General features: G+C 50.1%; 1 protein-coding gene across 1 annotated transcript in view; it reads left to right on the forward strand.

Annotated features, from left to right (window-relative positions):
- The window catches only part of insrb (insulin receptor b), an 83,381-nt gene that overhangs the window by 67,218 nt on the left and 3,663 nt on the right, over positions 1–12,500 (forward strand). Inside the window, exons 9-18 of the mRNA XM_030372639.1 lie at positions 1,140–1,390; positions 2,425–2,592; positions 3,206–3,404; positions 6,659–6,791; positions 7,412–7,565; positions 8,017–8,165; positions 9,318–9,474; positions 9,901–9,997; positions 10,129–10,196; positions 11,890–12,119. Coding sequence (XP_030228499.1) covers positions 1,140–1,390; positions 2,425–2,592; positions 3,206–3,404; positions 6,659–6,791; positions 7,412–7,565; positions 8,017–8,165; positions 9,318–9,474; positions 9,901–9,997; positions 10,129–10,196; positions 11,890–12,119 — 1,606 coding nt within the window. The remainder of the gene's footprint in view (positions 1–1,139; positions 1,391–2,424; positions 2,593–3,205; positions 3,405–6,658; positions 6,792–7,411; positions 7,566–8,016; positions 8,166–9,317; positions 9,475–9,900; positions 9,998–10,128; positions 10,197–11,889; positions 12,120–12,500) is intronic.

Here is a 12,500-nt window from a genome sequence, read left to right on the forward strand (position 1 = left end):
TTTTTACAATTTATTCGTTACCAGCATTCATTCATCATTTTTTCACAATGTCTTGTTTTTAAAAGATTTATGATGACTTTATGCTCTGTAAGGTGACCTTGGGTGCCTTGAAAGGCGCCTCTAAATTAAATGTATTATTATTATTATTCGTAGTGTTGATCAGCAGAGCAATAATAAATTGTCCGCAAAGACGGTGACGTCACTTAGCAACGGAAGACACTGGGGTTAACAAGTCACCGGACTAGCTTCCAAAGTGAACGGAGCGTTCCACGGCATTGAGAAGACCTGTGTAATAAAGGCCTATAATATTTCTGTTTATGGCATAGATTTCTCCTCAGATTAGGCCAATAAACCAATGATACAAATAAAAATAAAAACGCTTGATCAAAGGCCCGGCCTGACCCGGCCCGAGGATAATGGTGGGAAATATCGGAGAAGGATGCACTTATTGTACAGCAGGACGCAGGATGCAAGTGCAGTTGGAAGTGGTCATCATGGCTAAAATTAGAAGGCACGATTAAGGTGAATACAGTGAAGCATAACTTTCCACTGTCTGACTTTTTCAAAAAATGTTTCGAAAAAAGGATGTGCTAAATGCACACTGCATTAAAGAAATGAATTATGCCAGCAGGGGTGTACATGCCCTGTATGCACACTGTAAGGCAGACATTCATCTGAGGAAAGTGACAACAACAATAAGTACACAAAGTGTTGCACAGCTTCTCCGAAACCCTCTTCCAGAAACCCCCTAAGCAGCAGATAAGATCAGGGACAGTGCCAGGCCTACACTGCCAGTACCTGTACCTGTGATCACATATCCAATGCAGAGGTGTGTGTTTGTGAAAATAAATTAACTTAGTTTAAAAAGTCACTTTAACTGTAACTAATATATTTTGTATCTTTCTAGGAATATAGCATATAGCATAGGCCTTCTCATGATAATAGGATATCATGCCGTCATATTTTTTCAGACTTCGGGTAGCTCTCTTTTTTTGTCATACATGTGTTTGCATCCCTGATCTGTCTCTCTCTATCTCTCTCACTCCCCATCCCTCACTCTCACTTATCCTCACTTTTTCTCCCTCTCTTTCCTTATCACTCTCCCCCTCCCCCTCCCTCCCTCCCTCCCTGTCCCCCAGACCGTACCAGAACGTGACGGAGTTCGACGGTCACGACGCGTGCGGCTCCAACAGCTGGGTGATCGCCGACGTGGAGCCCCCGGAGCGTGCCACGGAGAACAAGGAGCCCATGAATCCGGGCCTCATCATCCTCCCGCTGAAGCCCTGGACGCAGTACGCCATCATGGTGAAGACCCAGCTGTCGGCCTCCGACGAGCACCAGGCCCACGGCGCCAAGAGCTCCATCATCTACATGCGCACCAACGCCACCAGTGAGTGACGGGGGGGGGGGGCAGGGGGGGGGCGGGATGGTCGAGAGGCGGGGTCGGGGGGGGGGGGGGGGGCGGTGTCCTCTCTGGGTGGGACACCTGGAACCGTGATTCTTCGTATGTGCGTTACTGCGCAAGAAAGAAGGCGGGCCTTTCCAGCCTGATTAAGAGAGCGAGAGATCTCGGTTTCTGTAAAGTGTGTTGAGCGGTGAGATGCGGGAGAGAGAGAGGGGCGGCAAAATATACTAAGGCCGTGGTCGTTGCACCCCAGCATGGACGTTTACCTGAATAGAGTCTCACAGATTAGACTTTAGAGATCGTGGTTAACGGGGGGGGCTCAAACCTTCTTTTGTGTCGACACATCATGTTGCTGAGGAGGGGGTCTGTTGGCGAACACAAACTCAGCCGGCAGTTGTAAACTGTGGAAAAGTGTCTGCAGAAATACACTTATTAGAATCTCCTCGTACCTCCAGGCAGATCACATGTTTTGCCGATGAGTCTCTCCGTCTCCAAACAGGAAACCAGGCGTTCCTTTTAGGGATGCACCGAAATGAAAATACTTGGCCGAAACCGAAACCGAATATACTGAAACAGTTGGCCGAAAGCCGAAACCGAATACTGAATTTGGCTTTTGCTGTTTTTCATTCATTTTGCTTTAATTTTTCACCATAATTGCATATATCAAACAGTTAAATGTCCTTTATAAACTTTTTTGTCTTGCTTTTCAATAAAAAAAATCAATTACAAATTTGATACAAAATATTTATTTAATACTGAACGTTTTCTAACATTCCAGCAGACCATAAAGCAAGAATTTAAGAACAATGTACCTTTAAATAAATGAGTAAACCATTTTTTTTTTTTTTTGTTTGGCGTATTTTTTCGGCCTTTTTACTCCTTTGGCCGAAACCGAAAATTATGTTTTGGGTCATTTTCGGCCGAACATTTTCGGTGGCCGAATATTCGGTGCATCCCTAATTCTTTTATACCATAACTTAACACGATCATGAACCGAACGCTTGCTCTCCTTCTTCCAGAGCCCTCGGTGCCGATGGACCCCATCTCGTCCTCCAACTCCTCCTCGCAGATCATCCTGAAGTGGAAGACCCCCAGGAACCCAAACGGAAACATCACCCACTACAAGGTCATCTGCAGCAAGCAGGAGGAGGATGGAGACCTCTACAAGTTTGACTACTGTCTGCAAGGTGAGCGACCAGGAGCCAACCCCCTCCCCACACCGCGGCCTTCAGCACCCTGATGAACTCCACGCCTCAGCCCTAATGCTTTATGTTCATCAGCCTGACAAATCTCCTGTTGTTATCCTGGTACATTGATTATCCCAGCCTGCTCAATCCTATATCTTAATTCGATTTTTCTATATTTGATTAGGATAAGAAAAACAATATTAGAATATAACTGGTCCCTTGACGTATATCCTCTAAACTCTCTCTCTCTCTCTCTCTCTCTCTCTCTCTCTCTCTCTCTCTCTCTCTCTCTCTCCCTCTCTCTCTCTCTCTCTCTCTCTCTCTCTCTCTCTCTCTCTCTCTCTCTCTCTCTCCCTCCCTCCCTCCCTCCCTCTCTCTCTCTCTCCCTCCCTCTCTCTCTCTCTCTCTCTCTCTCTCTCTCTCTCTCTCTCTCTCTCTCTCTCTCTCTCTCTCTCTCTCTCTCTCTCTCTCTCTCTCTCTCTCTCTCCCTCTCCCTCCCTCTCCCTCTCTCTCCCTCCCTCTCTCTCTCCCTCTCTCTCTCTCCCTCTCTCCCTCTCCCTCTCTCCCTCTCCCTCTCCCTCTGTGTCTGCCGGGGCGGTGGTCCACGTCTCAGGGATGAAGCTTCCGTCCCGCACCCCCACCCACCTGGGCAGCGAGGACGAGCAGAAGTGGAACCAGACGGACGAGCCGTCGACGGGGGGCAAGTGCTGCGCCTGCCCCAAGACGGAAGCCCAGCTGAAGAAGGAGCAGGAGGAGTCCGAGTACCGCAAGACCTTCGAGAACTACCTGCACAACGAGGTCTTCGAGATCCGGTAGGGCGGAGGTTTAGAGGCTCTGGGGTTAATTATGCTATGTTCTGTTTACAACATGCTTTAGCTTTGCTGGGGCTCTGGGTTCCCAGAGTGTCGAGATGTCCCTGAGCAGGACACTTAACCCTCACTGCTCCCGACGAGCTGCCCTTGCCTTGCATGGTTGACAACGCCGCCGTTGTGTGAATGTGTGCACGAATGGGTGAATGGTTGAATGTGTGTATGAATGGGTTAATGTGTTTATGAATGTCCATTTACCTTTTGCTTTGTTGTATGTTTTAGAGTCCGTTATGAGTGTGCCTTGTAGACATGGATCGGATTCACCAGGCGTAGTTCACTGTTTGTTTTAAAGGGACATGCTAGAACTTGCTACCGTTTATACAATTATATATTAGTAGATCATTATAGCCTTATGGTGGATTAATACGGCTAATAAGCGTCTGGGCTGGGAATCATCGCTTCTCCACGCGTCGCCCAGGGAAACTGTTTCCCTGACTCTTTTAGACGACTGCATTAAGCCTGTTCACGGATATCAAAGAACGTTGTTGTGTCGGACACGATTCGAGAGCGAGGTGCAGATACGGCCTGTCCTACGGGGGACACAAGGCCCAGTAGGCCTGCGGTTCGAAGGCAACCGAGGAATCCCCTTCAGCAACAGCTCCTCGTCATTCACTCCCATTCATTCCCCGGTTACGAGGGGGCAAGCGAACCCCTCGTGAGTGTTAGTTAGCTCACGGCCCCACAGGACCTCTGCCCTGCATCCGGCTCGGACGCAGCCAGCTCCGTTCTCTCCGACGCGTCCGTCGTCTTTGATTGGAGGCAGCGCCGTCTCGATTCACCTCGACTACACTCCCAACGCATTCCTCTGCATTTGACCATGCCTGAGAGACTCCGGGAACACGCACACACATGCATACGCACGCACACACACACACACACACACACACACACACACACACACACACACACACACACACACACACACACACACACACACACACACACACACCCTCTCGGCGCGGAATGGGTTACAACACCCCGGGCGCTCCTGGCAGGTGGAGGAGACGAAGGGGACATAGCCTGGCGGCGAGGATTGACAGGTCTTTAGAGGGAACACACCTACCCTAAATATGCACGTGCACACACCTGTAGACACACACACACACACACACACACAGACGCGATTGCACACACACACACACACACACACATGCAAGTTTGACAGTTGTATTAGTAGGATTCTGTGATGAATGCACCTGGATAAAATGTGACTTGATTGACACATGGACCGAGGGCACGCACAGAGCATGGTTCACCTGCTCAATAGACCTCTGAAGAATAAGTCCCTCCTCCGAGGCTCTTGGTTCCATGTTTAAATACCTACGGAAAATAACATGGGGGTTTTGAATGGTCGTACGTGACAAACTCTGTAGGTGGCGAAGAAGTAAAAGCTGCTCAGGTTTTGAACTGCACACTTTTCCCATCTAGATTCCACTCGGGTTTTGAAAGTTGGTGCCGTTAAAGTAGTTAACTATTATTAGCATTATGCTAACGCCGATCTGCGCCGACTTAGGTCGTCACGACTCTCCCAGTCAGGGTTGCATTGCAACGGCAATGTTTCATAGTTTGTCTTCACCGAAATGGCGCCAGAGCCCGCCTACGGAGGAGGTGGCACCAACGCTGCTCGTCCATTCACACGTGAAATGACAATCCCGTTAGGTTGTGAATGGTTGCGAGCAACTCCCGCATCCCTAACAAGTATGACGTATGAAGTCCGCGCAGATCAGAACTAGCTCCCGGTTAGCATTAATAATAGTTTACTACAAAAAGTGTGTAGTTCAAAACCTGAGCAGCTTTTACCTCTTCGCCACGTACAGAGTTTGTCACGTACGATCGTTCACAACATCTCCTCATCATCATCATCAACATTAGAATGCGTGCCATTTCTAAGAGATGAACCCATGTTTTGAACAGGCTTTGTCCTTTTTTCTTTTTCTGGGCGGGGGGGGGGGGGGGGGACGTATAGATTCTCCCTTCTCGTGAATCATCCTCCCAAAGTCAACCTCAATCTACTTTTGCTTTTGGGTTCACATCTTCCCGTCAGCGTGAGTAGGTTCTCGACCTCTGAAGCAGACGCCTCCCATAATCTGTAATGGCTGAAGTGCAGCGATGGCCTTTAGAATCGACGGGGTGGGAGCCACCTGTAGCTGGGGGCCCCAGCCGGGGGGCCGATCGGTGTGTCTGGGGCGCGGCAGCAGGAAGTGTGTTCTCTAATCAGGGCGAGAGAGGATCCCTCTATCGAGTTAGCCACCTCTCCATCTGGCCCAGTCACCGTGATGCGTGTTCCACAATGGCTTTGTGCCAAATCTGCCCCAGGTGTGTGTGTTGGTGTGTTTGTGTTGTGTTGTGTGTGTGTGTGTGTGACTGGGAGTGTTTGTGTGTGGGTGTAGTCTGTTTATTTGCCCTATAGTCAAAAGCTGTCTCTTGTCTCTGCAGTATTCCACAGGAAAAAAAACCGACATACACGCACACGCACACGCTCACACACACACACACACACACACACACACACACACACACACATACGCATACACATACACAAACACACACACACACACACACACAGTCTAGGCGGGTGCAGTCATGCAAACTGCCACCCTACCATTTGGTCTCTCTCTATCTCTCGCATCTGAGCGGGGATTTATTCCCATGATGAAGGCCAAACCAAGGTCACCTCTTCGTTCACTAAACAAGCAAGCCGATTGTCCTCCCAGTGCACTCCTTCTTACAAACACACGCACGCACACTGACAACAACACACACACCGACACAAGAACGACATGCATGTAGACCATACATGTATACAGCGTTCTCCCTACATGCTCGCGCTCTGCACTTTATCTGCTGTTGAGATCAGGGTTGATTTACGAGCCGCTCTCGGGTTCTGATTTAGGGCTGCTTATCGCCTTGGTGGGACCGGCCGACGAAATCCCTGGAAACCTTCACAGAGTCGGAGTCAGAGTCGAATGCCTTGCTCAGAGGTTAGCCCTAGGCTCTGGAAACACTGAACCATCCGATATTGAATCGAATTGTGACCCTGGAACGCAGATGCTTCCAAAGCTCGTGAAAGCTCGTCTTGTCTTTTCAGACTCGCCGTTATTCTCATGTTATAATATTGTTAAAACCCGGGTTTTCCCTCCTTCTGCTACCCTCCAAGCCAACGCTGACCACCTGACCTCCTCTCCCCCGCCCCTCAGGCCCTCTCGCCGGCGCCGGTCGCTGGGTGTGGGCGTGGCCAACGCCACCCAGACCCTGCCCAACTTCCTCACCACGGCGCCCAGCCCGGCAGGAGGCCCCACCACCCCCAGCCCCGAGGAGGAGGGCTCCAAGGTTCGCTTTTCAACCACATTGACCTCATTCTCCTCTTAATGGTTAGAGTTGTTCTGGTACCGATACCAGTGTCGGTAATTCCTCCGATGCTGCCTAAAATGGGGTATTGGCGAGTGTCTATGCGTCGATCCGATACCATCACATGACTAACCCTAACCCGAAATTGAAATCTCTATTCTGTCTCCCCAAACCCCTTCTGCCCTAAGAAAACAAGGGTAACTTTACGTTTACGTGATATTCCTCTATGTTACTGCAGATGCGGGGGGGCAATTACCTCGATCCCTGTAGCCTTAAAGTTAGCCACTACATGGCAGAATGTGTTCCTGGCTTGTTTTGTCAGATTCACTCTGCCATCCGATCAAAGGCACTCAGTCCCCATGGTAACATACCTAAGCCTAGTTTAAAATCGCCATCCTCCTGGTTGAACTTGTTTTCCCCAGAGCTGTTAAACCTCAATAAATGTTCTCATTCAACTTGTTTAGTCCATTTATTTACATCTCTCCACAGAATAACATTAAAGCATCGCCACAACAGGGAAATGGCTACCGTAAATAATAGAATAGAGGCGCCAACCGATTGACCTCAACAAGAGCAACTTCCTTTTCCCTTGGTGCCTTCAGGTGGAACTGAAGGTGTTTGCCAAGGAGTCCACGGTGATCTCCAACCTGCACCACTTCACCAGCTACAAGATCGAGATCCTGGCCTGCAACCACCTCACAGACCCCCTGCGCTGCAGCATGGCCACCTACGTCAGCGCGCGCACCATGCCAGAGGGTACCTTCTGTCGATTCTAACACACATCTAGACTCCACCCCTAGTGTTTTGTACTCGGTATCATCCGACCCAAATGCAAGGACGTAAGTTGTACGTTCTGGCACTTAATGTACGCACTTATTGTATGTTGTGCATCCCACTTAAAAAGAGTAGGTAGCATTGTGTAGCATCTTATCCTAGCTATCTTTGTTGTGTGCGGGGAATGGGTTAACCCAGCAATTGTTGGTGCTTGGCACTTGTTTCTATGAACCTCCTCACTGTCCCGACAGCGATATAATGTTTCTCTTTCTTCTGACAAACGTACTTATTGTCGCGTTAGATCAAAGCGTCTCAATGTAAATGTAATGCGTTTGAGGCGTGATGGGACGGTGGTGTGGCAACACGTCTCCCCGGTATCGTAGCACGTCGTCTAACCCCCCCCCCCGCCGCCGTCCCCTACCTTCCCTCTCAGAAAAAGCAGACGACATCCCGGGGCGCGTGACCCACGACATGATCCCCGACGAGCCCAACTCGGTGTTCATCCGCTGGCTGGAGCCCCGCACGCCCAACGGCCTCATCGTCCTCTACGAGCTCTTCTACCGGAAGGTCGGGGACCAGGAGGTCAGTGCAGCGGGGGCCCGCCGGAGGGGGGGGGAGGGGCACCAGGAAGGGGAGGGTGTAGGGGCTGAGTCACCAGGAAGGGGAGGGTGTAGGGGTGGGGAAGGGGCAACAGGAAGGGGAGGGTGTAGGGGCTGAGTCACCAGGAAGGGGAGGGTGTAGGGGCTGAGTCACCAGGAAGGGGAGGGTGAAGAGATGGGGTACGGGTTAACCGGAAGAGGAGGGTGTAGGGGTGGGGACGGGGAACCAGGAAGCGGAGCCAAGGGGTGGGGGTGGGGAGGGGTGCTGCAGAGGGTGAAGCTCTGAAGCAAAGTTATGGCCTGTACAGAAGAGAACAACAGAAAAGATAATAGGAAATTGCCTCCATGTGTGTGTGTGTGTGTGTGTGTGCGCACGCGCGCCTGCATGTACGCGTGTGTGCGAGAGCGTGAGTAGTGCACGCATGGATGAGTTCAGATTTGTTTGCGGTCCAGAATGCAAGCGTTTTCTAATCCTAAATACTATATGTGTGTGTGTGTGTGTGTGTGTGTGTGTGTGTGTGTGCGTGTGTGTGCGTGTGTGACACTGTGTGTGACACTGTTGTTTACTTGTTGTTGAATGTGTGGATTTATCCCTCATTGATATTCATGGCTGCACCGCCTGGCCCCAGGAACCAGCAGCAGCAGCAGCAGCAGCAGCTCTGTTACCATAGTAACGGAGGCAGGAAGGAAGAGTAGAGTGCAGGGGCAGGGATGGGCCAGTGTCTCCGATGACACCTCCAGTGCTCTGCAGCAACACTGACACAACACTGGGTAGGAGATGGAGATGGCCCATCCCAGGAGGTGGTCCCGCATCTCATGAAGACCACTCGATTAGTGACTGGTGACTGGTGACTGGTGACTGGTGACTGGTGACTGGGGACTGGTGACTGGTGACTGGTGACTGGTGACTGGTGACTGGTGACTGATTCTGGCCAAACAAAGTTGCTAGTTCAGCAGCGGTTGTGTTGACATTAAACAACGAAGCTCGACTCTGCACGGGTCGTAACTTGTTCGTTTTCTGTACCGTTTTTATTGCGTATGTACTCGTAGAAGCAGAAAAATGTAAAGAAATCCAACACCCAGTCTCTGCCCCCTGAGCGTCTGCCCGGGTCTAACTCGTGTGCTGTGTCTGCAGTTCCACACGGCCTGCGTGTCCCGACCCGCCTACATGAGCAAAGGGGGCACTAAGCTGAGACTGGTGCATCCTGGGAACTACAGCGTGAGAGTGCGCGCCAGATCGCTGGCGGGGAACGGCTCCTTCACCGAGAACGCCTTCTTCTTCATGCCTGACAGTAAGGCCCCCGGGCTAAATATCCTCTCTCTCCATGCCAGCGTGACAGCTACGATCCGCTTATGACTTCATTAGCAGCTTTTAATGAAGATGCGGTGGCTCCCTGACAGCTCCGCCAACATCGGCGGCGGCCGAGGTTTCCCGGCGAGGTGTTTGATGCGGGAACCTTAAAGACACCGTTGCTGCCGTTTGAGATTTTGATCTCGACGAGATTGTATTAAACACGATTCGTTCCAGGGCCGTATTTCTTGCGTTTGTAAAAGCATGCTTGAATAACATAATTCTGATTCTGATTAATAATGGTTATTAGATATTATATATATATATTTTTTTTTGTTTAGTTTATTTAGTGATATATTTGGATGTTTTCTTCAAGCACTCCGCTATGTGTCACCACTGACCAACGGCGTGTGTGCGTGTGTTTCAGAGGACAGCGGCCTGCTGAAGATCCTCGTCGGTCCGGTCATCTGCTTCATCCTGCTGCTCTGCGTCGGGGGCGGAGTCTTTGTGATCTTCAAGAAGAAGTAGGTCGCAAGAACGCCGTTTTGTTTCGCTTTCGTTTCCATCCTCCTCAAATAGGTTTCTTGAGGTTGAAAACAATACCGTCATCATGCAGGAGAAAAAGTTCCCCTTACCTTTCATTTTGTTCCTCCAGACAAACGGAAGGCCCCACGGGACCTCTGATCGCCTCCTCCAACCCCGAGTACATCAGCGCCAACGATGGTGAGCCCTGTTCTGTACTGTTAATGTAATACGCACTAGCGTTGGGAATAACAGGGTGCCTAACGATACAATACAATACGATACATGGCCCACGATGCCGATAGTATCGCGACACAGCGACTCTGCGATAATCATATATATATATTGTGAGACAATAATGTGATGATTCTTCACGATGTATTTCTAGCGATGAATACAAAATAGCTGTGAAAATGGGAAGTCTTTGGCCCCGTTCACACGAAGCCGAAACGGGCGAAACCGTTACGGTTTCGATCTATCCGGTTTCGAAGTATCTCCGTAAAGACGAAGCCAAGCGAAACCGGGTAGATCTGTAGAAACGCTGTAGTACACATTCCAGGCCCATAAGGGGCGCCTCTTCTGGTACAGAAATCCAGAAGAAATGAAATAAGAAGAAGAGGCGAGCATGCGCATAAAGGCTGCCCTTATGCGCATGCTCGCATGTGATTTCTGAGACTCCGCGGGCTTAAGAGCCATTGGCTAGGAGGTCGAGGGGTGGGGCGATGACGTCATGGTTTGCGGTTTCAGTCGGTTTCAGGCGTACACACGAATCCAAAACGAAACCGGGTAGATTTGAAACCACCTCCGAGGGTGGTTTCAGAAGTTTGCGGTTTCGGTCAGCGGATTCGCCGGCTTCGTGTGTACGGAAGGCCGAACCGTACAAGACCTTTGCGGTTTCGCAATGAAATCGGCTTCGTGTGAACGGGGCCTTAATTCATGGTCTAAACTGAGTTCTTCAGTTACTCGTCGTTGGCTAGTTAACTTCCGTTCAAGATTCCCTCGTTCGTGTGTTGAACGCCCCCTTAAGGAGCAATGCGGTAGTGATAGCTGGGAGCAGGGAAATCGGTTCAGAGCACTTTATGAATTAAAATATCGATATTTGGGGTGATATTTCCTGCCTAGCTCTTCATGAATGAAGAATTAAAATGCAAAAGAAAATTCTCAAATAAATCATAAAAAATAGATAAAAATGTATATCAATGTTTGGCACCAGTCTTGATTCTCGTAACCCATCCCTACTATGCACTATTTAAGTGCTTTATATTATATATGTACTCTATAATGTACTTATAATCGCCTTCCAACGTGTTTTTCATTCAATGTCTTTAAAATGTGATGCTGTCTATGTGGAGAACTGGGGCCTGTGTGGATATAGTATTGAAGGGTACTATGTCATGACTGGACCTCGCCCTGGTATTCATGAGGAGGGGAGGGACTCTGAGCCGGCAGGGAGGCGGTCTCTTGGGGCTTGGAGGGAAGACAGGGTTCAATAGTGAATAATCCTTACACTGTTTGTGTGTGTGTGTGTGTGTGTGTGTGTGTGTGTGTGTGTGTGTGTGTGTGTGTGTGTGTGTGTGTGTGTGTCTCTATCTTTGTGTGTGTGTGTGTGTGTGTGTGTGTTTTTGTGTGTGTGCGTCTCTATGTCTGTGTGTGTGTGTGTGTGTGTGTGTGTGTGTGTGTGTGTGTGTGCGTCTCTACGTGTGTGTGTGTATCCATGTCCGCGTGTGTGTGTCTGCTTGTGTGTGCATGTGTATGTGCGTGTGTGTCTGCGTATGCGTTTGTGTGTGTGTGTGTCTTCGTGTATGTCTACATGTGCGTGCATGTCTTCATGTGCGTGTGTGTGTGTGTGTCTGCATGCATGTCTGTCTGTGTGTGTGTGTGTGTGTGTGCGCAGTGTACGTGCCTGACGAGTGGGAGGTGCCGCGGGACAAGATCGTGGTGATGCGTGAGCTGGGCCAGGGCTCGTTCGGCATGGTGTACGAGGGCCTGGCCAAGGACATCATCAAGGGCGAGCCCGACACCCGCGTGGCCGTCAAGACGGTCAACGAGTCGGCCAGCCTGCGGGAGCGCATCGAGTTCCTCAACGAGGCGTCCGTCATGAAGGCCTTCATCTGTCACCACGTGGTACGCATGTGGCTCAGGAGGTCGAGAGGGTCGGCTGGTACCCGGAAGGTTGCTAGTTCGATCCCCGGCTCCTCCAGTGTCGAGGTGGCCCTGAGCGAAAGCCAGCGACTCGTAATGTAAAGCGCTTTGAGTGGCCCTCGGTGATGGAGCCATTGTTGGATGTGACCGGTTGTTCGGTAACACGGCTTCCTATAAGCTCATGGTTTACTCCCCTTGAGGAGGCAGGGATTCTGGAGATTGCTGTTGACATTCAATTTGGGCGATCATTTTTAAACTCAACAATTCTGCAATGTCTGTTTTTCATTTGCATTAATAACACATCATTATTCCACAATATAGAACTACATTTTATAAGAACTGAACGCTAATCCCAGTAACAAA

The sequence above is a fragment of the Gadus morhua genome, chromosome 12 (assembly GCF_902167405.1).
Source record: "Gadus morhua chromosome 12, gadMor3.0, whole genome shotgun sequence".
Classification (NCBI taxonomy): Eukaryota; Metazoa; Chordata; class Actinopteri; order Gadiformes; family Gadidae; genus Gadus; species Gadus morhua.